General features: G+C 42.1%; 1 protein-coding gene across 2 annotated transcripts in view; it reads right to left on the bottom strand.

The window, feature by feature from the left end:
- The window catches only part of KITLG (KIT ligand), a 58,731-nt gene extending 36,306 nt beyond the window's left edge, over positions 1 to 22,425 (bottom strand). Inside the window, exon 1 of one of the 2 annotated variants that reach the window (XM_062633725.1) lies at positions 22,063 to 22,425. In XM_062633725.1, coding sequence (XP_062489709.1) covers positions 22,063 to 22,077 — 15 coding nt within the window. In that variant the 5' untranslated portion in view covers positions 22,078 to 22,425. The remainder of the gene's footprint in view (positions 1 to 22,062) is intronic. The other variant, XM_062633719.1, reaches the window with a different exon arrangement.
- Positions 22,426 to 24,078: the final 1,653 nt, after the last annotated feature.

The following is a 24,078-nucleotide window of genomic DNA, read 5'->3' as shown; positions in this document are numbered from 1 at the left end:
CAGAATGCTAAAGCAAAGTGGTACTTGCTGCACTCCACAAGTCGTACGTTGCAAAGAAAAAGCCCAGTATCCAGATGCTTACACATGTTCCCTTCTAAGGCACACTCTTAGTGAATCAGAAATAACTCTGTTCAGGTTAATGGACTGTCCTGGGTTCAGCAGGAGCAGTCATTTTTCTCCTTCTTAGTAGCTGGTGCAGCGCTGTGTTTTGACTTTTGGCCTGAGAACAGAACTGATAACACCGATGTTTTAGTCTGACCAAGGACTTTGTGAGCCTCATGCTCTGCCAGGGAGGAGGGGAAGCTGAGAGGAAGCAGAGACAGAACACCTGACCCAAACTGACCAAAGAGGTATTCCATACCACAGCACGTCATGCCCAGGAGGTAACTGGGAGTTACCCAGAAGGACTAGTGCACTGCGGGGTTGGAGGAGGTATCGGCTGGTGCTTGGTCGGGCTGGGGCGGGGGGGGGGGGGGGGGGGAGTTATCAGTCAGCTGTGCTGAGGCGCTGTGTTCTCTTCCCTTGTTATTTCCTTTATCATTATTATCACTGGTGGTAGCAGCAGTGATTTGTGTTGTGCATTAGTTACTAAACTGTTCTTATCTCAACCTGTGGGAGTTGCATTCTTTTCGATTCTCCCCTCCATCCCTCTGGGAGTAGGGGGAGGGCAATAAGGGGGGAGGGAGTGAGTGAACGAGCTGTCTGGCTGTGTTTAAACCTTGACAGTTCTTTTTGGTGCCCAGTGGAGCATGAGGGGTTGAGATAACGACAGATTTGACAGGATTAATAGTCACTCGTCACAATGCTGATTTATTGGCTCTCAGAGTTGTTCCTCTTGATCTCACAGTTTCAGAATGTTGTACATTACTTAGAGCCGGTATTTGCTGTGATAGTGTTTATCAAGTGTGGGGCTTGGGCTAAGGTTCTTGTCTCACTGTGCTTTATGGCAATGGCTTGTAATACGGGCGGGCTCCAGCAGCAGGGCGGGACGGACGTGGCGATGGACTTGTACCTGGCCGTCCGGCTGCTCCTCACCGTCCTGGCCCTCGCCCTACTCTCCATCTTCGTGAGGCTGCGGGGAGCCGAGGGGGAGCGGCCCCGGGAGCCGGCAGCAGCGGAAGCGGCCCGGGAGAGCGGCCCCAGGGACCAAGCGGGAGCGGGGCCGGAGCCGCGAGGGGACGGCTGCTGGTGGAGGAGGTCGGGGCGGTCGAGGAGAGGAAGGAGGCGGCTGCTGAGGAGAGGAATGAGGCGGCTGCTGAGCAGAGGGAGAAGGCGGCGGAGGAGCCGAGCCCCGCGGAGGAGCCGAGCCCCGCGACCGAGCCCAGCCCCGCGACGGCAGCATTCCCCCGCCCGAGCCCCAGGAGGATGCAGGAGACCACGCAGCATTTCCCAGCAAGGCAGAGGAGGAAGAGCTGGACTCAGGAAAAGAGAAGCTGGCGGTGGGAGAGCCGGCAAGCACAGCAGCTGTACCAGCCCCAGTGACAAGTACAGCAGCATCAGCTGAGAGTTCTGAAAGTTTTGAATGGCCTTTGGGTATCCTTGGGACCTGCCTGCTGATTATGATGGGGATCAGCATGTTGGGGGACACACAGTGTTTTACCCACAACCATTTTGTCTGATCTCAAAAGTTAAGTGGGGTCGGGCTTGGGTCTTGTCTAGGGTTAGACGAAGATATAGGAGGACCAAGAGATTTTCTCCAAGGCTGGACAGCCACGAGTGGTAGGGTGTGTGGGACAGTATGGGCAAGTATCTAGTCCACTGGGCCCCTCCAGCGCTTTGGAAGCATCGGAGATGGAAGGCAGCTGTATGGAGTCCCCAGCAACAAGCTGCAGAAACTGCTGAAGGGGACAGTGAATTATTTTGAGCCTGGTGGGCCCATGACACTTCAGGCCATCAGGGCAGAGATGCAACATAGAGATGGACTCACGATTGAGGGGTGGACTTAGCAATGGACACCATTGCCCAGATTATTCACGAGTGTGAACACTGCACACAGCTTCTCCTGCTCTGGAAGACTGTTACAAGAGATGGAGCCTGACATCACGGACCAGATGGACTCAGCAGCTTTATAGGGACTGGTCCATGCACTAGGGTAAGAGTGCACTGAGATAAGAGTGATGGCATATTGAAAATGTGGGGTCTGAGCATGACGTGAATGGTATGGAATAAGGGGTGGATACTGTCCTGGGTTCAGCAGGAGCAGTCATTTTTCTCCTTCTTAGTAGTTCTGCTAAGTTACACACATCTATTTCCTGAGATAGACAAATTAAAGATACACGGTCTTACTGTGCTGAGAAAATGAGGAATCACACCATCCAGATCTTGGGAAAACTAGGACACTTATTAGACTGTATGACAATTTCATTTCATGATATCTCAGGCCAATTGCTACCATCATCTACTCCCTCCAGCTCTCCTTGACAGATGCAGAAGCAGCAGGCTGCTCCAGCCAATGTGGTACTATAGCACTTAGTAACGTGCAACCAAACTCCTGCTGTATTTAGCTTCTGTGTTTCAGGTGGAGCCAAGATGAACGTGATAAGCAAGAAGAAGTGCAAATTGACATAGAGTTTGCCTTGCAAATCAAGGCAATCCAGGTATTTTGTAATTACATTCAGTAAAGCACAAAACAGTGGTTTTAATCTGTAAACCATTGTATTTATTTTCCACTCCTCTAAGACTACTAATGTAAAATATTTGCTATGACAATGTTGTAATGTTGGCCTTTGCTCTTTAAAAATGTTACTTGATCCATAATAAATTATGACCACTCTTTAGTCTCACTTCACAATCAGGGATTCAGGCAGTTTCCATGCATCCTAAATATGAATCCAGGACAATTTATCCATTTCTTGGATAACAGCCAGTTTGTTTAGCTCCCAAACACTGGGAATTGAAGTTACCTGGATGTTGCCTACCGAGCTTCTGTTAATGGTGTCCAAATAAATATTAACTGATAATCATCCATCCATCAGGTAGAATTCTAGTTCTGTGAAGAACCAGGAATTTTATGGACAAAACGTTTCAAGGAAGAAACAAAAATACCAGATATTTTGAAAGAAATCTTCCTGTTAAGTCATAATTAAAGACTATGAGGACCTTCAGAGGTCCTGCATTTAGCACAGTCTTTTTAGGAAATATACACTGGCAAAAGATATTTCCACCCTCCCCCTCCTTGTAAGGTCTATTATGATCATCGAGGATTGGTACTAAAATTTCATATGGTACTCATATGGTATTGGTATGGTACTGAGTATTTCATTATTTACAGAACTGATGGGTAGGGGCAGAGCAATTGACATTCTCTACCTGGACTTGTGCAAAACGTTTGACACCGTCCCTTTTAACATCCTTGTCTCTAAACTGGAGAGGCATAAATTTGATAGATGATCACCTGGTGGGTAAAGAACTGGCTGGATGGCTGCATGGAGAGAGCTGTGACCAATGTCCATCTGGAGGCCGGTAACGAGTGGAGTCCCTCAGGGATCAGTGTTGGGACAGGTCTTGTTCAACATCTTTGTTGGTGACATGGACAGTGGGATTGAGTGCGCGCTCAGCAAGTTTGCCGATGACACCAAGCTGTGTGGTTCGGTTGATACGCTGGAGGGAAGGAATGCCATCCAGAGGGACCTTGACACGCTTGTGAGGTGGGCTGATGTCAGCTTTATGAAGTTTAACCATGAAAAATGCAAGGTCCTACACCTGGGCCGGAGCAATCCCAGGCACAGCTACAGGTTGGGCAGAGAAGAGATTCAGAGCAGCCCTGAGGAGAAGGATTTGGGGGTGTTGGTTGGTGAGAAAATGAACATGAGCTGGCTTCAGTGTGCAATCGCAGCCCAGAAAGCCAACCGTATCCTGGGCTGAATCAGAAGGAGCGTGACCAGCAGGTCGAAGGAGATGATCCTGCCCCTCTACTCTGCTCTCATGAGACCTCACTTGGAGTATTGTGTGCAGTTCTGGTGTCCTCAACATAAAATGGACATGGAACTGTTGGAACAAGTCCAGAGGAGGGCCACGAGGATGATCAGGGTCTGAAGCACCTCCCATATGAAGATAGGCTGAGAAAGTTGGGGTTGTTCAGCCTGGAAAAGGCTATGTGGAGACCTGATAGCAGCCTTCCAGTATCTGAAGGGGGCCTACAAGGGTGCTGGAGAGGGTCTCTTTATTAGAGACTCCAGTGAATAGGACAAGGGCCAATATGTTTAAACTTAAACAGGTGGAGTTCAGTTTAGATATAAGAAGGAAGTTCTTTACTGTAAAGGTGGTGAAGCACTGGAATGGGTTGCCCTAAAAATTTGTGAATGCTCCAGTCCTGGCAATGTTCAAGGACAGGTTGGACAGGGCTTTGAGCAACCTGGTCCAGAGTGAGGAGACTCTTCCCATGTCAGAGGGGTTGGAACCAGATGATCTTAAGGTACTTTCCAACCCAAACCATTCCATGATATTTTTCTATCCCACTTTAAAGTGATGAAGACCAATATTTACTTGTTTCGTTAGCAGAGACACTGAGATCCAGAATCCCTACACAATCAAAATAGAAAAAAGCAGAACACCAAACTTCAGTTGACTCAACAAAACCTCCCTCAAACTCCAAACATTTTTGTTTTTTTTTTTCTCTTTGCTCCTGGGAAATTACAAAAGAGTTTTCTTGCATAAATCCAAAGTAATTTTAAGTAATTGAAATGGGAAGGCAAAGTAAGATACAAGATTATCTTGGCAGGGAGGACAAGATTCTCACACTGTATGGAGGTGGATGATCTGATTTCCTCAGGGAAGACATTTTCTTACACAAAATATTTAATTAAAGATTGTTTTTAAAGATCTATTTCAGGTGTCTTGCTTGTTTGCCAAGTCTGTGCTAAAAAAAAATCCACTATGTTGAATATTCTTTTGAATTATAATGGAAATGTAAGCATTGTCACCCTTTTTAATCTTAGGCATTCAAACACCAGTACAGGAAATGGAATAAGAGTTGTTACAGAAATTCCATACTGGATTTTTATTTCTAACCATCCACTAAAATGTACATGGAATTTGGGCTGGGAGAACTGTTACAATGCTGAAATTAAAAAAAAAAAATTATATAAACCACAAACAGTGAAAATATCAGCTGTTTTGATACCTGGGATACGATGAAACTCACGTACATGATGAAAATGTCTCTGTCTTCCCTAGTATTTCATTTTAGTATGAAATAAAACAGATTAAGTGTACTCTTACTCTTTCATGCACATGAACTTTTCTAGAAATTAAACTGTATTATAAATCTGAAGATTTTTCAGTTCATGGCTGAGCCTATGGGAAGAGAACATCAGGAAAAATATTCTGATACAAAATTAAAAGTTTTTAGGCATTTTTTTCTTTCATTTTCTTCTTTCCAATCCTTTTATACTTTCTTGTATAAGCAGAGGATGATTTTTGAAATATGAATCACAGACTGGTCAACTTGGTCTTAAACCAAAGACATGTCCTTATAAAGACCCTGTTCCATTTCTGAAGTCTGAATGTCTTTGATAACATCCCTGATAGGCCCTGTATCTTCATAGGGGCATAAATTCAGACCTAATTTCGCTGACTGGCTTGATATGAGACACCTCATTTACAGAAGTATAATTGCAGAACACAGACTAAAACTAGATGCCAGTATAGTCAATATTAAGTGTGTTTCATCCACCTAACTTAATTGTAATCCTTGCAATTACAAGCTTACATGTAATTAAAGAACACCGTTTGGATCTCTTGGATACGTCAGCACCAGTATAAGCTTTGACGGTGCTGAAGGATGGTATTTATTCACATCAGTATGTACTATGTATCGTGAGATTAGTGAGACTATTAACTTCCTGACTTTTTTACAGATACATTGATGGTCTGTCTGCAAGAGCACTCAGGATAAGGTAAGAAACTGAGGTTATGTAAGTAATGTGGTGGGCACCATGACAAAAAGATCATGGGATTGAGCTCCATCAGCTTTCCTCAGTCCCTCTGCCATTGTGAAGATCTCATGACCAACATCAAGCAAATGTGGTAATCTGCAGTCCACCCAGAAAAGCTCTGGCATCATCTACTAATAAGGCAAATGATATCGGTAACCTGAATTCCAACATACAGGGATGGATTTAGCCAGTCCTCATCAACAGGCAATAAAAAAACCCAAACAAATGATTTTCCTGGAGCATAAATCTCTTGACTGACATTATCTGCCCCATTCCACAGCAGATATCAGTTTTCAAAGTCATTGTGGTTAACTCCTGGGATAGGTAGGCTCCAGATAAGAGTTCTTTTATATTCCACTCCTTTGATGCCACAAACAACTTAAATTTGTAATGGAACTGGATAAAAACAAAGACTGGAGGAGTAAAGCAGAAGTGGAGAGAATAAGTGGGAGTGGAGGGAATAACATCACAGTGTCATCGAATTGTTTACACTGGAAAAGGCCTTCAAGATCATGAATTCCAACCGTAAACCTAGCACTGCCAAATCCACTCCTAAACCATGTCCGTAAGTGTACATGTCTTTTAAATACCTCCAGGGATGATTACTCAACCACCTCCCTGGGCAGCCTCTCTCAATGCTTGACAACCCTTCTGGTGAAGAATTTTATCCTAATATCAAACCTAAACCTCTTCTGGCACAACTTGAGGCCATTTGCTACTTGGGAGAAGAGACCTACACTGATCTTACTACAGCCTCCTTTCAGGTAGTGGTAGACAACAGTGAGGGCACCCTGACCTCTCTTTTCTCCAGGCTAAATAACCCCAGTTCCCTCAGCCACTCCTCATAAGACTTGTGCTCCAGACCCTTCACCAGCTTCGTTTGTCTTCTTTGGACACATTTCATGTCTTGTAGTGAGGGGCCCAAAATTAAACACAGTATTGGAGATGAACCTTCAGAAATTGTTCCAGATCTTCCCTGTTCTGATGGTTAAAAGACATCTTGTACTGTCCAGTTTAAATGTAATGACAGCAATTTATATCAATGTGTTCTCATGGCAACACTGCTCCTTTGCTTGTGTAGTTGTACTGCCATCTTTGTGGCAGTACTTTTCATGTATTTATGGAGACCAACACTACTATTTGAGTCTTTTGCTACACTAATTAAAAAGTCCATCTGACTTCCAGTGCTTCATGACACAAAAACAACAAAAAAAAAACAAAACCTCACAGGAAATAAGCAAAGCATCTCTTACCTCTTCTCAGAGTACAAATCCTATTTATTTACTCTCTATAGTACTTTAGTTTCACACAGGCTCTGCTCTCCAGCAAATGCAAATAGAGGATTACCCTACCTCTTACTGAGCATTGTTGGAGCTATTACAATGGATGCAGTATACAGCCAGGTGGTTGCTTCTGAAATGAAGAGGAGCAAAAAACTTAAAATCAACATTATGTCATGCAACCTTTAAAAGGGATCATTCTTCATTAGTCAAAGTAGTTTCTCCCGTTGATAAGTAACAGCTGACATAAAAGGTATTCCAAATTTACTCACACAAAAACTGGCTTCTCTGGATATACTCCAGACAGCAGCACCCACATTAACTTAAAAGGCTTGGAACAAGAAATTTCAGTGCACCAGAACTGAGAAGTTTTCACTTTGATCCCCAAAACCTTAGTTGATAACATTTCAAATTGTGATGTAACATGTACTTTTCTCTTGCACAATGTTGGTGAGGAATGTGATTTTGCATCTTGAAAAGTTTTGTGGTGTACCCAGCTGGTAAGGATGCCCCACACAGCTGCTCACTCACTCGCTCACTCACTGCCCCCTGTGACATGGAGGAGAGAATCAGAAAGGTAAAAGTGAGAGAACTACTGGGTTTACATAAAGACAGTTTAATGGAACAGAAAAGGGAGATAATGATAATAAAAGAATTAGAATATACAGAACAAGTGATGCACAATGCAATTGCTCACCACTTGCTAACTGATGCCCAGCCAGTTCCCAAGCAGCAGCATCCCCTGGCCAGCCTTCCCCCAAGTGTATATATTGACTGTGACATCATTTGGTGTGGAATATCCCTTTGGTCAGCTGGGGTCCTCTGTCCTAGCTGTGTCCCCTGTTGAATTCTTGTGCCCCTCCAACCTTCTCACTGGCAGTGCATGAGGAGCTGAAAAATCCTTCACTTGGTATAAATACTATTTAGCAACAATTAAAAAGAGTGAGTTATCAAAATTATTCTGATACTAAATCAAAAACACTAAACCAGCTATAAGAAGAAAATTAACTCTATCCCAGCCAAAAACAGGAGAGGGATTAAAAAAACCCAAACCAATGAGGTATTTAGCCAAGCCTCTGGCACTAACCTAAATCTACATTATTACCTTGAGGCACGTAATAAAGATCAAAAGTATTCTTCACACACTCCTCTACTGTAGGATGCAAGAGTGCCATTACACAACTTGGCTGCAGGAAGAGAGCCAGGTCATGGTCTTCCATAGTGAAGCTTGAGTTTCTGCTCCTTCTCACTGTCATTTCATTGAGAAATTTACTACATTGGACATAATGTCTATTAATGATGTGCCTGTATTGTATTCATGATTTAGAAATGTGGATTTACAGATTTAATGCAGTGTTTCACAAGCATCTTGTATACAAAACACTATACTAAAGTCAACAGAAGACCTAGCATGTGCCATAAATGAATATTCAGGGGAAAATATAACATAACAGCACCTCGTTTGTTAGAAGTTGTTCGAGTTTTAAAACAAATACATAACCCTTTCTACATCATGTTCTGTTTCCAACAAAACACATGTTGTTAGGCAATGAAGTCAGCTTCTGGTCTCATAACAGCCACTGCAGACATTTTAACAATAATCTGTAGTCAATTTTCACAAAAACTCCAGGAGGTTTCTAGAAGACAGTTTTTCAGGGGAAATGATCAAAAGCACCTACAGACAAGCCATTTAAAAGCCAGCATACTAAAAAAACCAACAAAAGTGTAAAATGAAATCTGCATCTGCTGGCTTTGGTGCTAAGATTTCATCTTCCTTTATCAGAAGATGCAGAAAAAACCGTGAGGACTTTCAGCATATTGAACTTACTTGTCACAGTAAAATTCCTATTGTTCTTTGTTCGTTTACATAGTATTTCTTGATACAGCAGTTAGATAACCAAAAGGTCTGTTGGGATATTTCCCTGGGAAATGTGTAAGTTTAAACCTTACCATTTAAACACTTCGAGGTATGACTGCACATTTGTCAATAACCAAATGAAGTTTCAATGAGCCCATCAGAAACAATATTACTAGGTTTATGTTCTCTCTAAACCTATTTAAACCTATTAACTTTCAAGATGTCAGTAGATCTTGATTTTGTATTTCTTCTCACTGTACCTGACAAGCTGAACTGTACATTTTAATGGTGCACAAACAAACGTGTGAAAATCATGCAAGTTCATCTCAGCTGTTTCCAAATAACACAGAGTAAAGCAAAACCAGATTGAAATCCATTTTCTGACTGGAAAAAAACCCACAACTTTTTCCAGATCCTGATTTAAATTCAGTTTTCTCATATTTATTTATGAAAGCTATCAGTAAATAATTTTACTTCCAAAAATGCTCTAAGCTCTTAGACATTATTTTATCTCCTACATAATTTGAATCATATGCTTTCCTATACATGCTCAAAACCAGAGTGAACAATTTAGGTTTAAAGTAATGACCTGTGAAAGAATAACAGTCTTACATTCACACTCTTATTGGAATACAAGTACAGTAAGAATGGATCTATATTTTTTTGTGAAAATAATATTTGTCTAAAGTGATAGGCTAATGGATGAGATTAATCTCAAATGCCTTGAAGTCAGCTTGTGGGACTGCAGACAAATCAGGCAAACTACATATCAAATTAGCAACTAATCTTCAAATCATTTAAGAATGCTTGCAAGACAACGTAAGCACTGGGCAGCCAATAAGCCATTTACCTTTGCAAGGTGGAATTCCAAATAAATTATGCCTTGTCTTAAATTGGTATATTAGCATGGAAAAATCAACTATATTTTTTCAAGTTTTTGTTCTAAAATGAAAACATTTCCATCATCAAAAAATACCTTAGTGATTATTACCATTCCAGCTTCACATCGATAAACACAGAAAATGAACATCAATTTTTTTTTCAAGATTTACTAAAATATATCATGCCATTGTTAATTTTAAAAGTTCTTCCTGAAATTATTTTCCTGAGATCTATGCATTTTTTTCTTTTTTAAAGAACACAAATTGCCAGAATGGTCATTTTGGGAATTTGAAGCAATGTATAAGGTTGTTCCAGGACAATGTAAGTTGAAGACGGCAAAAATGGGCTGGGGTAGATCAAAATGCTTCCTGTAACATAAAAAGCCAGTGACTGCATTACTGCATCAGAAACTCAAGTATATTTTGAATTCCAATGCACCCCTCCAAGGGGAAGACATACTTTTAAATGCCTTTTCCTGTTGATACTGAAGTCCTGTATGAGAATATCTTTTAGGCATGGTCCATGGAAACTCTGCTGTCTTTCTATGGCTAGAGCCATGCAATGTGTCAACATTGCATAAAATTTTATGAGTTCTAACCATTCATACATCTTCAAAGAAAGATCTTTCATAAACGTCTCAACTGTCATTACTCTCACATGTAATTGAGCTCAGCTACAATATATTTCAAAGTGCTTTCCCTTTCTCAAAAGTAAAGGCTGAATTGTTACAGATGGTAATTTTGGCAGATGGTTGTATATGAAACTAAGTTTATAATTAGGCCAAATCTGACTTGTGCAATTAAGGCAATGAAGATTTGGAAAATAAGAAGTGTCAGATCATCACATGATCAGTCTGGTGGCCACAGAAAAGTGAAGAAACCTGTTCATTCACACTTACAGAATGTATTGTCTAGGGGAAGATATCTTGCATGAAGTAGAAGATAAGCAATCTTTCGTGCTCAGAGTGTACACTAAAGTAACGATGGCTTTTTACCTACTTAAGTGTATAATCCTTTTTCCTTCAGTCAAGGTTAATGAGATGGTCTGAAGCAATCTAACAGCTCCCTGCTGCTGAGAGAGGGCTCTCAACATCTCCTTCTCTGTAGTTTCCTTCCTTCTGACATTCACCTGACCCCTCAGCAAATCAGTAAATTCACAGTGACTAGCTAACTCAACTCAGAGACAGAAAACTAATCCCTAAGGAAGGAGTGGAGGAGAAGAGATGTGCAAGGATGAGAAGACTAGGACTACTGTTTTTGATGGAAATGGACTCACTCTAACATATATCAAGCTGCAACTGAAGTAATATTATATCTAGTGTCAAAAACCTTTCCAGACTGGTAATTGTGTGTGAAGGTAGCATTGCCTGTTTTAGCACCTTCTGACTTCAACTGTGTTAAATATTTCTTCACTTTTGTACCAAGAAATATCAGTAATGTCCAGTAATTGCTCTCTAGACTAATTCTTGCCTATCACTCAGTAATTTCTTGCCCTCAGCTTTCAGCCCTCCTTCATATGCACATTGTTTCCATACAATGCTTTTGCCTATTTTAGGACCACTTTTTCTCTTACATTCTTTTTTCCAATAGGGTAATCAGAAGTTTTTTTTCAAGATGGCTGATTATTACCATCATAAAAGCATCCCCCTTTTACATTTGTCTTTCTGCTCCTACTGCATCCCAGTATGTTGATTGATTTGTTTTACTGCAAGTAAAATACAGAGATTTTTCATCCATTTTTCTTGACCAAGTATTGCTATAAGAACATTAAAAACCAGCTTGTAAGTAGTTTTACATAATTATATAATTTATATTGATATAATTTATATATAATTATATAATTATATTTATATAATTAAAACTTGTTATTAATGCAGATACAATTAGTTCAAAACATTCCTTCCAAAATGCATCCCCCTTGCTCTTCAACACAACGAACTCCACTTGCCATCATGCCATCTGTTCTCCTATCTTCTCTAAACCTTTACAAAGTTCCTCAGAATCTCCTTTAGTTTCAATTAACCTGAGTAATTTATGTAGCTTGCACATGTTGTCATCAGTCTGTGAACTCTCTCAACAGATTGAACTATATGAGGTTGCCGACAATTAGAGAACATTACCTCTTAGGTTTTTGCCATGTTACAAATTAGATTCATTCCTACACTTTGCTTTTAGTCTCCAAATCCTTTTTTCCTCAAACTGATGATTTTCACAAGGGTTACTTATAAAAATTACAGCTGTAAACTGTATTTACATCCTGTAGAAATTTACATCTGGTCAAAAGTACTCATGTGAATTAAAGAACTTCAGTTGTCTGTAGTGAAACTATTCTGGTACGTGTTCAATAGCATCCTTGTTTCAGATGTACTGATAAACTCACAGAAATACTGACACAATATAGTACGATTTCTTTGATTATTTTTACACCTAGTTCTCAAAAGTTTTCTATAATTGCACTTAAAGAAGACATTAAGTTGTCTGGCCTATCATAATATTTGTTTGGCTTCTGTAATGAATCTCACAGAAAATATAACCCATCATTAAGAAGATTAGTGCACATCCCCTCAGAGCGTATACTTTTCAATGCCTACTCTCTAAAATTCCAGTAAGACTAGTTTGGTATTTGGTTTCTTCCAAGTTTACTTAAGTAATACTTGTACAGGAGAAAAATTCTTCCCAGTTTTGTAGGAATTGTGCCATTTACTCTGAAATAAGTAATGGAATATGTATGTTAAGAAGAATCTATGACAATAAAGCCAAAAAGCACATCATAGTTTGACAATTAGCACTTTAAACAGGCACAAATTCAACAGTAACTGAAATAATGCTCTTGGATGCAAAGCAAGAGGAACTTGTTTCAATAGGAATAAACCAGTAGGCTAATATCAGATTAACTTCACGTATGTCTCAAACCATTTGTGTCAACAACATTCTGTTACAGTGGTAAATAACCAAAAGTATTGTAGGCAATCTGACTATTAATGGCAAATGTCTACTTGATCACTAAAACCTGTGTGTGAGAAGAATCTTTTTTAAATGTGCTGAGGAGAAAGTGAAGAAAGACAGGAAATTCACTCCAGTTGATTTACAAAACATTTCAGACCAGAGTTTTTTAAAGGGCAAATGAAAACACCTAATCAGGTACTTCTACCTTAGGTAAAAAAGCTGAGAGATATGGGAAAAGGCAATAACAGTTAATTCTAAAAGGGTTTCATTAAGTCTCAATAAGTATCTGACCCTTAAAAAATAAAAAAAGGGGGAAAAAAAGCACAATGATTTTCCTAATATATTAAGAAAATTAATGACACTACAGAAGAAAGGGTATTTTGCCTATAGAAAGAGCAGACAAATACTCCAGAGGGCACTTTGAAACTGTGATAATAACTAATGAGTGTCATCATATAAATAACATATTCCACAGGAACAGTAGATTCATTCTAACCATGAGATGGTTAGTTTCTACATATGAGATAAAGCACACTAAACCCAGGTTATTCAAAGGATTAGTATTTGAAGTGGGTCTCAAGAAGATAATGGGAAATAAAAATGCCGACTGGACAGACTACTACAAATAATCTAGAAAACATTTACCAGAGATGAAGCTTAGACTGTGTGGAAGGAAACAGGATGGTGACAGAGACACCCTGAGCATTTAGGATGCTAAAAGTGCTGAAGTTTTATTATCAGAGGTGAGGATGCTGACTTAAACACAGCCAGGAAAGATGCACACAGAAATGAGGGCCATTTTGTGTCTGAAAGGGGAGAGGAGAGAGAAACTTGAATGATGACCACCTGTATTTGCAGCAGAAGAAAACTGATCGAGTTTATGAACACCTCCCATCTTGAGAATGGAGTTCAAGTTTTAAAAATAGCAAGATTTTCACTGATTTTAGTAGCCTCAATAAAAGGGCTTTCACATAGCATTATGCTATTAAAGGAACAATTACTGAATAAATTTATCTAAATAGTTTGGAACAGACTATGGTTATAGCCAGAATTTTTAAAGGATGTGGATTTGGAGACTGCATGGCAAATCTAGGGTACATTATTTGCCAGAGATCATAATACAGATCAAAGCAGCTTCAGTGACAGCATTTAAACTCACAATTTATAAATAAGGTTCTTATTTCCCTGAAAATAAAGCAATACCCATCAGAACCATTTTAACTCATGTTAAATACAGTACTGATAGGTTTTGTTATTAGAATAGAAACGTAGTCCACACACTGCAGAATCACAGTAATTTGTAAAGGATAGCAATTATGAACACTGAAGATACTTCTTTTCTCCTCCTTTTAAAATAACCACCAAAAAGCTCTGTTTATTCAGGAACATATTTTTTAATCTGAATGAAAGAGGGTGCCAAGCAGTTATACAAGCTTCCTAAATTCATTTGGCTGACTAATGTTCCTATTCCTGCATGCTTCATAGCAGTAAAAGAAAAACAAATCTCAGGAAGAGCTGACATTTAGATCTATATCAGTTTAAAGACATAATGCATAATATTGTCTGCTGGCCATTTAATTCAAAAGACAAATTTTGCTGAGTTCGCTTAATAATGAGCAAATGGAGGCTGGAAATTAGAGGGCTGGAACTTACAATTCTTTACAATAAACCATTAGCATGTTTAAATTTCAACTTCCCCAAATTTCTAAGCACTTGACTTTTCATGTAGTGAATTGTTTTGCACATATGCAGCATATTATTAATTTAAATGCATCATGCCTGACTCTTTACATCAGTCCATTACTTTAGATAAACCACAAAAGTCAGCACCTTGGTATCCTACCCCCATTTTTTACACAATTATGAAATCTGCATAAGCAGGACTTTTTTTGGATCAACATGAAATGGAGGAAGAAACTTTCTTACACACTTCAAAATCTCCACATTAACAGACACTGCTCAAAACAATCACACTTTAACATAATGAACCTTGCACATCAGTGTATTACTCCACATTTTCAGTATCTGCTTAGGCATAAGTAAGTTCATTCTTCTGTCCAGGAGCAACTCTTATAGAGAGTTGCATGATTTGCACAAAGTTCATTTTCCATTCTAAGCAGAAACAGATTGTCAGGACATGCACAATTTAGTTTTAGTCTGACTTATGTTACCCGAATAATTTTCTTCTAAAAGTAATTAGAGGTCACGTGTTACTAGACAGACGGAAAAATCCATCTAGCAATGATGTATCATACTACAAACATAAATAGAAGACATTTACTTTACTAAATACTTTACTGCTACCAAGCAAGCACAAGGTAGCAAGGAAAAATCTGCATTTTTTTTCCTCCTACTTCCAAATTTATATAAAATGCATATACGTATCACATAGCATCATAAAACTCATTTCAAAAACATAATTGAGCACTACTAAGGAGAAATTAACTCTACCTGTCACTGAGTTCTGAGTTACACATAAAGAACAAAAATGCACAAAGAAAAACCTATAGATCCACTCAACAAGAATGGTTTAAGATTATCCTGTATAGGACTCAGGTAAGCCTTTATTTCCAAGAAGGTTCTATTGCGCTATCCTCTGCCTTACTTCTTTGACGATAAAGCACGGTGTGAATTCACCCACAGCTTATGTTGCTACTGTAAAGGAAATACACACCCCTGGCACATATTTCTGTGCATGTGTTATTCTAGGCTGAAACTGGACATTCTGGTAAGTCAGTTGTGCCACGGCTTGCACACCACACTTAGAAACTTCTCTGCATGTAAGTTTGTGCACAAACATATGCCTGCATGCACTTAGAGAATACCAGATATATACAGCTGGTTTTGCATGGTGTGTGCTCCCCTGTATGTATGTGGGCACTGGTTCAATGGGGTGAGACATTTGGATTCCTTCCCAACTTCTGTAGTTGCAAGGTAAAAATTAAAATCATGTAATGTACTTGGGAGGAAAGATACTGGAAGGCTATCAGCACAAGTGATCCTGCCTACATCAAGTAGAGAGATGCCAGCCAAAGCAAATGTAGAATGTAGGCCCTATTATACTATAAATAGATTGCATATACTTAACGTATCTCCAAAGCTGTATATAGGGTGCTTCTAAAAACTTCTTATGGTACACCTAAAGAAGAAATGGTTGAGCTAACTGGACTAATCTTTGGCCTTAACTGTCACTGGACTGATGTCCCTGGAGCTGACGACAGAAGAACAAATGAAAGGCCAGATGAATAAGACACTGGATGAGGGTTTATTGTCACTGAGACTGTTAACATGATTACATTGAAGGCAGGCTCTGTCATGTAGGCCTGGCCAAACCACACAGATAGGACTGGCAGACCAATGTTTTCAGATTGTTTTGCAGATACCTAAATCTTTCTGAATGCAGGTTCAGAGGCTGGCATGATTTGCAATCTGTGAATTTGGATTTGTGGCCTGAAATACAATCCCCCCCCCCTTCCTAGTTCATGTGTCAGCCACCCTCAAGGTTAAACAAATAAACCTTCAACAGAACAGTATCAACAAGACAGATTAGACAGATAGGCCCTTCCTGGAAACCTAAGTTCCTATCCAAGAAAAGATGTGAACTCTGCCTTTCTCACTCCAGTGAGTATGCTAAGGTGAATTCTTTTGGGTTAGCCTTTTTCTCTGGCTTGAAACAAGGCTGTTCACCAACCCAGAGGTAATCTTTGTAGACCATACACTCATCCGTTTGCGACAGCCCAGTCTAAACAAGGCTTTGCTGAACATCAGTCTGAGCGGAAGGGTGCAGCCCACCTCTGCCCCAAGTCCAATGCTGCCAGCACACACCCCTCTGACCTCCCAGCTCTGCTGCCCAAAACTGGAGACAAGCCAGTGAAGGTGCACAAGTGAGATACCTAGCCTGACTCCTAGTAACTCTTCACTGAGACATTAAGAGAGATCATTTGAATGGCAGCTATACAGGTGCCAAATGGGAGAAGAGGTAGCTCTTGAGGCTAATATGATCTTGAGGATCATTCCTGAACCTGATCCAGTACGTTTTGCAGCAAAAATGAAGAAAAATAATAATAAACAAATACTACAGTTCCTGCATGCTTACAAGTGCTCTTTCACAGCAGTGAAGGTTTGGGGCTAGAAGGTACCTGAAAGGCAGACTTGCTTGAGAGATCCTTCCAGGAGCATTGACAACTGTCAAGCAGTGGTCAGCTAATGGCCTTGCCAGGGGGAAACCTGCACTCACACCCCCAAGCCTGCACCAACTGGTCTCACTTCTAGTGTCGCTTCAAGTGCTGATGAATGGCTGGAAGCTCAGGACTGACTTACTTACCCACTTTCTGCAGAACAGTGCGTTCCAAAGCATGGTATGGCTGCAAAGCAGGGAGTTCCACAAGGGCCTCCTTGAGGCAATACCTGCAGATACCTCTTAGATCTGATGCTATTTTCACCATGCATTCTTACTTACGTGTGCTCCATGCAGCCATGAAAACACAAAAATATGTATAAAGTAGAAATTCCTAATTGGATTTAAAATGGTTATCGCATCCATCTACCTTGTATAATTTAAAACATTTAAAACAAGAAACAGCAACCATTCACCTGGTGGCTATCAGATAACAACAGGAAATTAGACAATAATTTACTGCTGACATTACTATGATCCCAAGTGTTCATTAATCTGAACTCCTAAATTGGCTTTTATTTAGACATACAGTAGAAATAACGTGTCCATTAGTGTATCTACTTTCATAGACTTCAGATATATGCATGGTACCAGCTTTAATCAAATAAAAAAAACTATTTTTGTTTTCTATGTTTAATTGTAACACATTTTCATTCTCATACTAATAAATGTCTGATACTATTTACATTTGCCAATAACTATAACCATCCAGCAATGAAACTGGTATTTTACATGCTTCCCACCATCAGTTATTTCGGCATCAGTAATATTTATGAACAACTTTTTTGCAGGTTTACATATGACTCAGTACGCAATGTAAACATGGGCCAACCCACAAGAATAAAGAGGAGCGCTACCCCTCTCCACTCACCTTGCATTTGTCCATTTCCCTTTTCTGCAAGTGCACAGGGAAAAAGAACAACAAAACAAACAAACCCAAGTGGATTTGGACACTGCAAATCCAGTTAAAAGGCTGGCTAACCTCAGGTTTGGCATACCAAAGACCAGTGCGAACAAATGCTTTCGTTTTCATCTGTCAGCTCCCACGCCGCTCAAATGGAATTGCGTAGGGAGATTTTTCCTGCCTTGCTTCAAATAAATGGGTGTTGTGTTTACATACTGCATACTGAGCATTGCCCACCCTAAGCCAAGGGCTGCATCTTGCCAACTCTTAACTTTCGTACAATATGGCGATAACATGAGCCAGCATACCATTAAGTCACATAACAAAACTTGGAGAATGGCACTGCCAGCTTGCAGAACTGCACCTGAACGACTGACATGCAGTGTACAAAGGGAGAAACTAGATTTCAGTGTGATGGCAGAACTGGGTCAGAAGCAGACTGGGTTAGCTGCCTCAGTTTAAACTACAAAGCCAAGTGCTGCATAGTTCACAGAAATAAAGACCTACAGGAGCACAATACAAGCATGCCAAGAAAATAAAAGATCATAAAGCAAGCCTTACAAAACACTCCCCCCACCCTTAATCTTTCCAGGTCACCTTCTGCTTATTCTCCATATGACACTTTACTCCAGGATGTTCTTTCCAGCTGCAGTACTCACAAACTGTCCTCCCCTCCCCTAAGCAGGGTCAAAACCAGGGGAAAGAAGAAAAGAGACCTTAGTCCACTGCTCAATGTGAACAGCACATCCTTCTGGCTCCAGCAAGTTCTCTTTTTCTCTCTGGTAAGTAGCAGATCTATACCTACCGTGAGTGCCAAATGTCTTAGAGCAGCTAGTGTTCATTTTTTCGCAAAATGAGCAAGGAAGATGGGAGATCAGAGCTCACTATTTCACCTATAACAGTCACTCTGCAAGCTCGCACAAAGGTATCAGATACCTGCTTTGCTTTTCTGATTTAGCCTGCTGATATGAGAACTGGAGCAGGCATCTTGTGTACTAATTCTTCTTCCAGGTACTATTCCATAGTTATTTCTACAGTCTCCCACTTCAGTGACACAAACATACCACGGATAGGACAACCTAAGGTCCTTTAACTACCATTAATAATGCACATGTTCAGAGGTAAAAAGCCAAGCTGAGATCTAAGACACTTCTAATACTGAGGTTTCTAAGAGGTTGTGCATCTAATCCACTGCTGAACCAAGTATTTGTGATACCTTACCATTAGCAGCCTTGAGCTAGCCCCATGGGTGACTCCTTGCAGCATATTTCTTAGTAACTTAATCCTATTTAGACTGCCTTCAAATCGTACAAAGAAAAAGCAAATCATAAATCTACCATATTATTGCAAGATCGTATCACACTAGCACCACTCATTCTGTTTTATTCAAAATATCACATCAGTGATATTTTACTTGTAAAATACTAGCATGCATGCAAATGAGCATAAACTTACTTCTGATAATAGTTTTAATTACTAAGTATATAAGCCTGCAAATCCTCTCATACAAGTAATCCTTCAATAAGATTAATTCATGGAAATAGTCCCATTGAAGAAGGATTTGTATGACTGGATCCCAAATGCTTAATCAGACTTTTAAAGGCATTATTACTTAAAAAAAATATTAAAAATCCAGGAGGTGTTGGTATGCTCAGACCAAGAGGTTATATATTTATCAAACTGTTTAGTTTCAGAAACCATCCTTCTGGGGCTGACACTGCTGGGAAACATGCTTCTGCAGTTCCTGTGGTTTCTCAGGTTAGGGCTGATTTAAATAAACTGACCAACCTGGAGCCTGGCGTTCAGCATGACTTGTCTTTCAGCACTTGCGTTGCACTGACGTATGACTCAGCTACTCCTTCAGCTGCACTAGTTATATATTATCCCTATGTAACATTACCACAAATATCAAAATCCCTGATTTATTTTAAGTACTATCCAGGTTCTACCAAGTGGTTCTCACTTTCTCTACTATGGCAGAATATTTTATTATAACAAATGGAAACTTCTTTCCTGGCTCCCCAGTCCTTTTCACTATGCCACTTACCAGTCTAGACAACAGCAAAAGTAGCCGCAGGAAAAGCATATAGGTTAAAATGTGCTTTTAATGTGCTGAGTGTCCTCCTTCATGTATCCACTTCACTTGCTCTCTCTTTGCACAAGGGTCTTTGTGGCTTTAGTGGAAAGGCCTTCTTGAAGTATCTCCTGCTCTGAACCCCTTGGAATGACTAATTGTCTGGTATCACATTTGTTTGCTAATCCTTAAAATATAGGAAACGATCCTTTGGAGAGCTAGGAGTCTTGTCACTGCCTCCAGGAAGCAGGAAGCGTAACTGCTTGAAGGCTGACAGATGCTTTACCACCATGACAAGAAGCTGTTCCACAGGCTACATACAGCTTGTGAGCGCCTGAGTCAAGACATATGGTCCTGAATGCCAAGACTGCCTGTCTTTCCCAGTTTACAGGGAAAGAGGGATTGCTCCTGCTTGGTTCTGAATTTGCAAAAGTACTCTGTTGGCTTTAGAAGTTTACAGAACATGTGAAATAAAACGCTTGACTGCTTGCACTCATATATCGTCATTTGTTTGCTGAACAGTTTTTTCTTCTCTGGGGAGCGAGCCCTATGTATATGCTTCCATGGGCTAGGATAACATCCTGTGACTTTGTTACTGTCCGCTCCAGTATTAAATGAACGCATATACCTAAGCACACATAAATATGTCTCTTACACTTTAAGAGACCATTCCAATCTCATAATGTACTCAGCATATTTGACCAAGTTTGTATATAAGGCCTAAAACAACAGCTCTGTGGTGTAAGGCATCTTGAGTCATCTATAGGGAATAAGTAACAGCAATGGATATATGCTGTTAGAATTCGGAGCTGATCATTTAACTGTACCTCAGCATCACAAAAATTAACTCTCCAAGTTATAACTTCTTAACCATGGTACATTCTCCAGTGCTTGGGCCAGCTGAAATCTGGATATTTCAGAAAGCAAATATTTATAATTCCTGTCACATCTTGAAAAACTGTTTAACTGCCCCAAAGACTTCAGTAAGGTCTTCTCCATTTAAAAAATTGATATATATATATATTGTGATTTTTCCAATGACTGTATGCTGAAGTGCCTACAGGCTGCAGGCCTGCAGGGGACCCAGCAGCTTCCAAGAAATAGATAAAAGCAGGTAGTATCTCCTTCCTAACCAAGAAGCGGAGGTGAAGGCAAAACCCCCAGCACAGCACCCGCTGCACTGCTAATTCTCAGAGCTCAGTCTGGCACCGAGTCCCTAGGTCAGCCAGGATGGAGGGTGGCGGCACCCCGCAAAGTCAAGCCTTTAACTTCTTGGAGTTTCCCTGTGCTGTGTATTGTTACAAGGTGACTTTTCCACTCACGTCTGTCCCCATCCATCCTTTCAAGAAAACAATTCACAGTTCAACCACTGTTCTATATTTCTACAGAACTTGGAGAAATAGCGGCAGCGACGCCCGCCACGGTGCAGAGCGGCTCTTGGCAGCGGGTGCGGGAGGGCACGGGGCGGTATGTGGAGCTGCCCGCCACACCGGCTCGGCTCCGCAAGACGGAGCGGTTCGGATGGAGCCCCGCGCACGGCAGCAGCCGCGCCACCGCCGCCTCCGATTATTGCCCGTTTTCGCGCTCAGCTTGTCAGTGTAACACAGACCACTGATTTATTAAGGCAATTTTTCCAAGCGCCTTCTCAGATCTCCCACGGCTCAGCCGCCGATCAGGCCGCTTGCTGCAACTTTTCCACGGGCGACGACGGCAAGACGGGCGGTATCTTTTCTTTTCTTCCCACCCCGCTTTCCCAAACCACTCACCAAGGGCAGCGGTCGCCATCCCCGGCGCCCCTCACCTTCCGGCTCCCCGCGGACACCCCCACGGACACGGGTGCGCACTCCTCGCCCGGAGGCTGCCCGACCCGCGCACCGCTCTCCGCTCCAGCAGCGCCCCTGTCCGCTGCGGACCTTCATCCGCCGGGGACTGGCGGTCCAGCCGTGCTCTGCAGGTCGGTCCTGCCGTTGCCCCCTGGCAGCCCCTCGCCCCCCGGCCTCACTTACTTGTGCCTTCTTCATAAGGAACAGCAGCGCTGCAGTCCAGCCCAGCCGGCAGTGCCCAAACTCCCTTCAGCGGAACTGTAGCTCCAGCATAACGCAGCAGCGGATAGTCCACGCATTGGGGTTGCCCACGGCGAGCCCCACGCTGCCTCCGCCTGCGCTGCTGCCCCCCGCCGCCGCCGCCGCCCTGCGCGCTCCGCTGCGCCCCGCTCTCTGCGGCGTGAGAGTCCGCACTGACTGGAGGCACCCCCGGCGCCTGGCCAGGTCTTTTATATCTCCGATCTGCCTCCAGCAGCGGCGGCGGCAGCGGCAGCACAGGCAAGACACGCCTTTTCCCTCCCTCCCGCCCTCCTGGAGGAGCGAGAGCCCAGACAGACCCCGCAGAGAGGGGGAAACCCGAGTTAACTTAGGGGAAGTTAGAGGCAGGAGCAAGCCCGCCCTGCCCTTATCCCTGCACAGAGGGAAGCGCGTCCGCCGCTGGGCTAGAGGGGGAGCGGTAGGGGGGGTCGCAGGAGGTGCGGGAAGGGGGGGGTCGTTATCCCGGCCCTGGCAAGGTGGGGTGAGAGCAGAAGGCTTCTCCCGCTCGGTGCCCGGGGTGTCGGCAGTGACCTGGAGAGTTGACCCCAGCCGAGTAGGGCGGATCGGGGCGGGGGTCTCCAGCCTCCTCCGCGGGGGGCGCCGGTAGCGGCCGCGGCACTCGAGAACAATCAGGCTGCCGGCGGGGAGGCAAACCCCTGGGTTGGGTCCCCCCACCCACGCCGTTGAGAAGGGGGGGGGGGGCCCTGTGGGGGCCCCTCCCGCCGCCGGGGGGCCGTGTCGTCCCGCGGAGGGGATGCAGCGGGCTCGGCGCGCTGGCTGGGCTCCCAGGCGCTGGCCGGTATTTTCAGCGCAGCACGTAGCTGCGGCAGCGGCGCGCACACCCAAGAGGCAATTCCGGATTTGCGATCTCCATTTCAGGGCTGCCTTTCCATAATCGGAAAGTCGGAATACAAGTCGGGCGCTGGAACGAGCATTTCACCTGTAGCCTGAAAACTCCCTTTACCTGCTCCTGCGGTAGAAAAGTTGTTGAGCAGTGCCTCCTAATGCTTGCATAGAGGTGATCCTGCAGATCTTCAAACATGCTGCTACAATTTGCGTCCTATGTAAATAATATATTAGTGCTGGGTGTGGAAAAATGACGATTGATTTCTGCTACGTGGAGTCCTGCTGGCAAATCCATCCCCGCAGAAGCAACAGAACTTGAGACCTCTTCAGATAAGACAGCTGTCAGGTGAACACAGGCATGCATTCCCGAGCATGCATTAAGTGTGAAGAAGAGTAGTTTCTGGAACTAGCGTTTGTTTCCTGAGACATCAATCTTTGGTGAAAATTGAGAAACACATTAACACGGACTGAAAGAAGAAGAGTGTGCCCAAGTCAGTAGTTATTTCCTGAGGGAGATTAGAAATACTTGGAGCACACAGTGAGGTATTTCATTATAAAAGTTTGTCTAGATTTAGCCTTCAGTTAGTGGTAATTTTTCAAAAGACTAGGTTTCTGCCAAAGTAAAGGTGAGCTCTTCAGCTACAGAAAGATTTTTGAACCCATCCCCAACTCCACTGTGTATTTCTGTTTCACTGTAGAGCAGATAAATGTCTAATCTCTGTGTGCCTCTGCATCCAATCCAGAAAAATGGGTTGATATTTTACAACATGACACTGTTGATGAATTCATTACAGTTTTTTGCATTTCTTAGTTATTACTGTGCTGCATTACCTTGGAGCTCTTGTATTGCCCTCTGAGGTTTGTCAGACTGTTTTATATGCTTACAGTAATAATCTCTTCCTCTAAAAGGTTATGATTCGAACAATAGACAAGCAGTGAAAAGGAGGAAGCCTGCAACAACAAAAAAAATCGAGGCCCCCACTCACTGAAAGGATAGTTCATGTATCACCTAGCAGTGATCAACCAAAGCTGCTTCCACAGTCTATGCATTTATCAAGCAGGGCCAGGGAATTAAAATGTTATGGCATCTTTCCT

Source organism: Pezoporus occidentalis, unplaced genomic scaffold (assembly GCF_034315485.1).
Source record: "Pezoporus occidentalis ecotype Australia unplaced genomic scaffold, CSIRO_AGI_Poc_V1 ctg112, whole genome shotgun sequence".
Taxonomy (NCBI): domain Eukaryota; kingdom Metazoa; phylum Chordata; class Aves; order Psittaciformes; family Psittacidae; genus Pezoporus; species Pezoporus occidentalis.
Note: the sequence above shows the minus strand (reverse complement) of the source record. Positions and strands in the feature narration are given on the sequence as shown.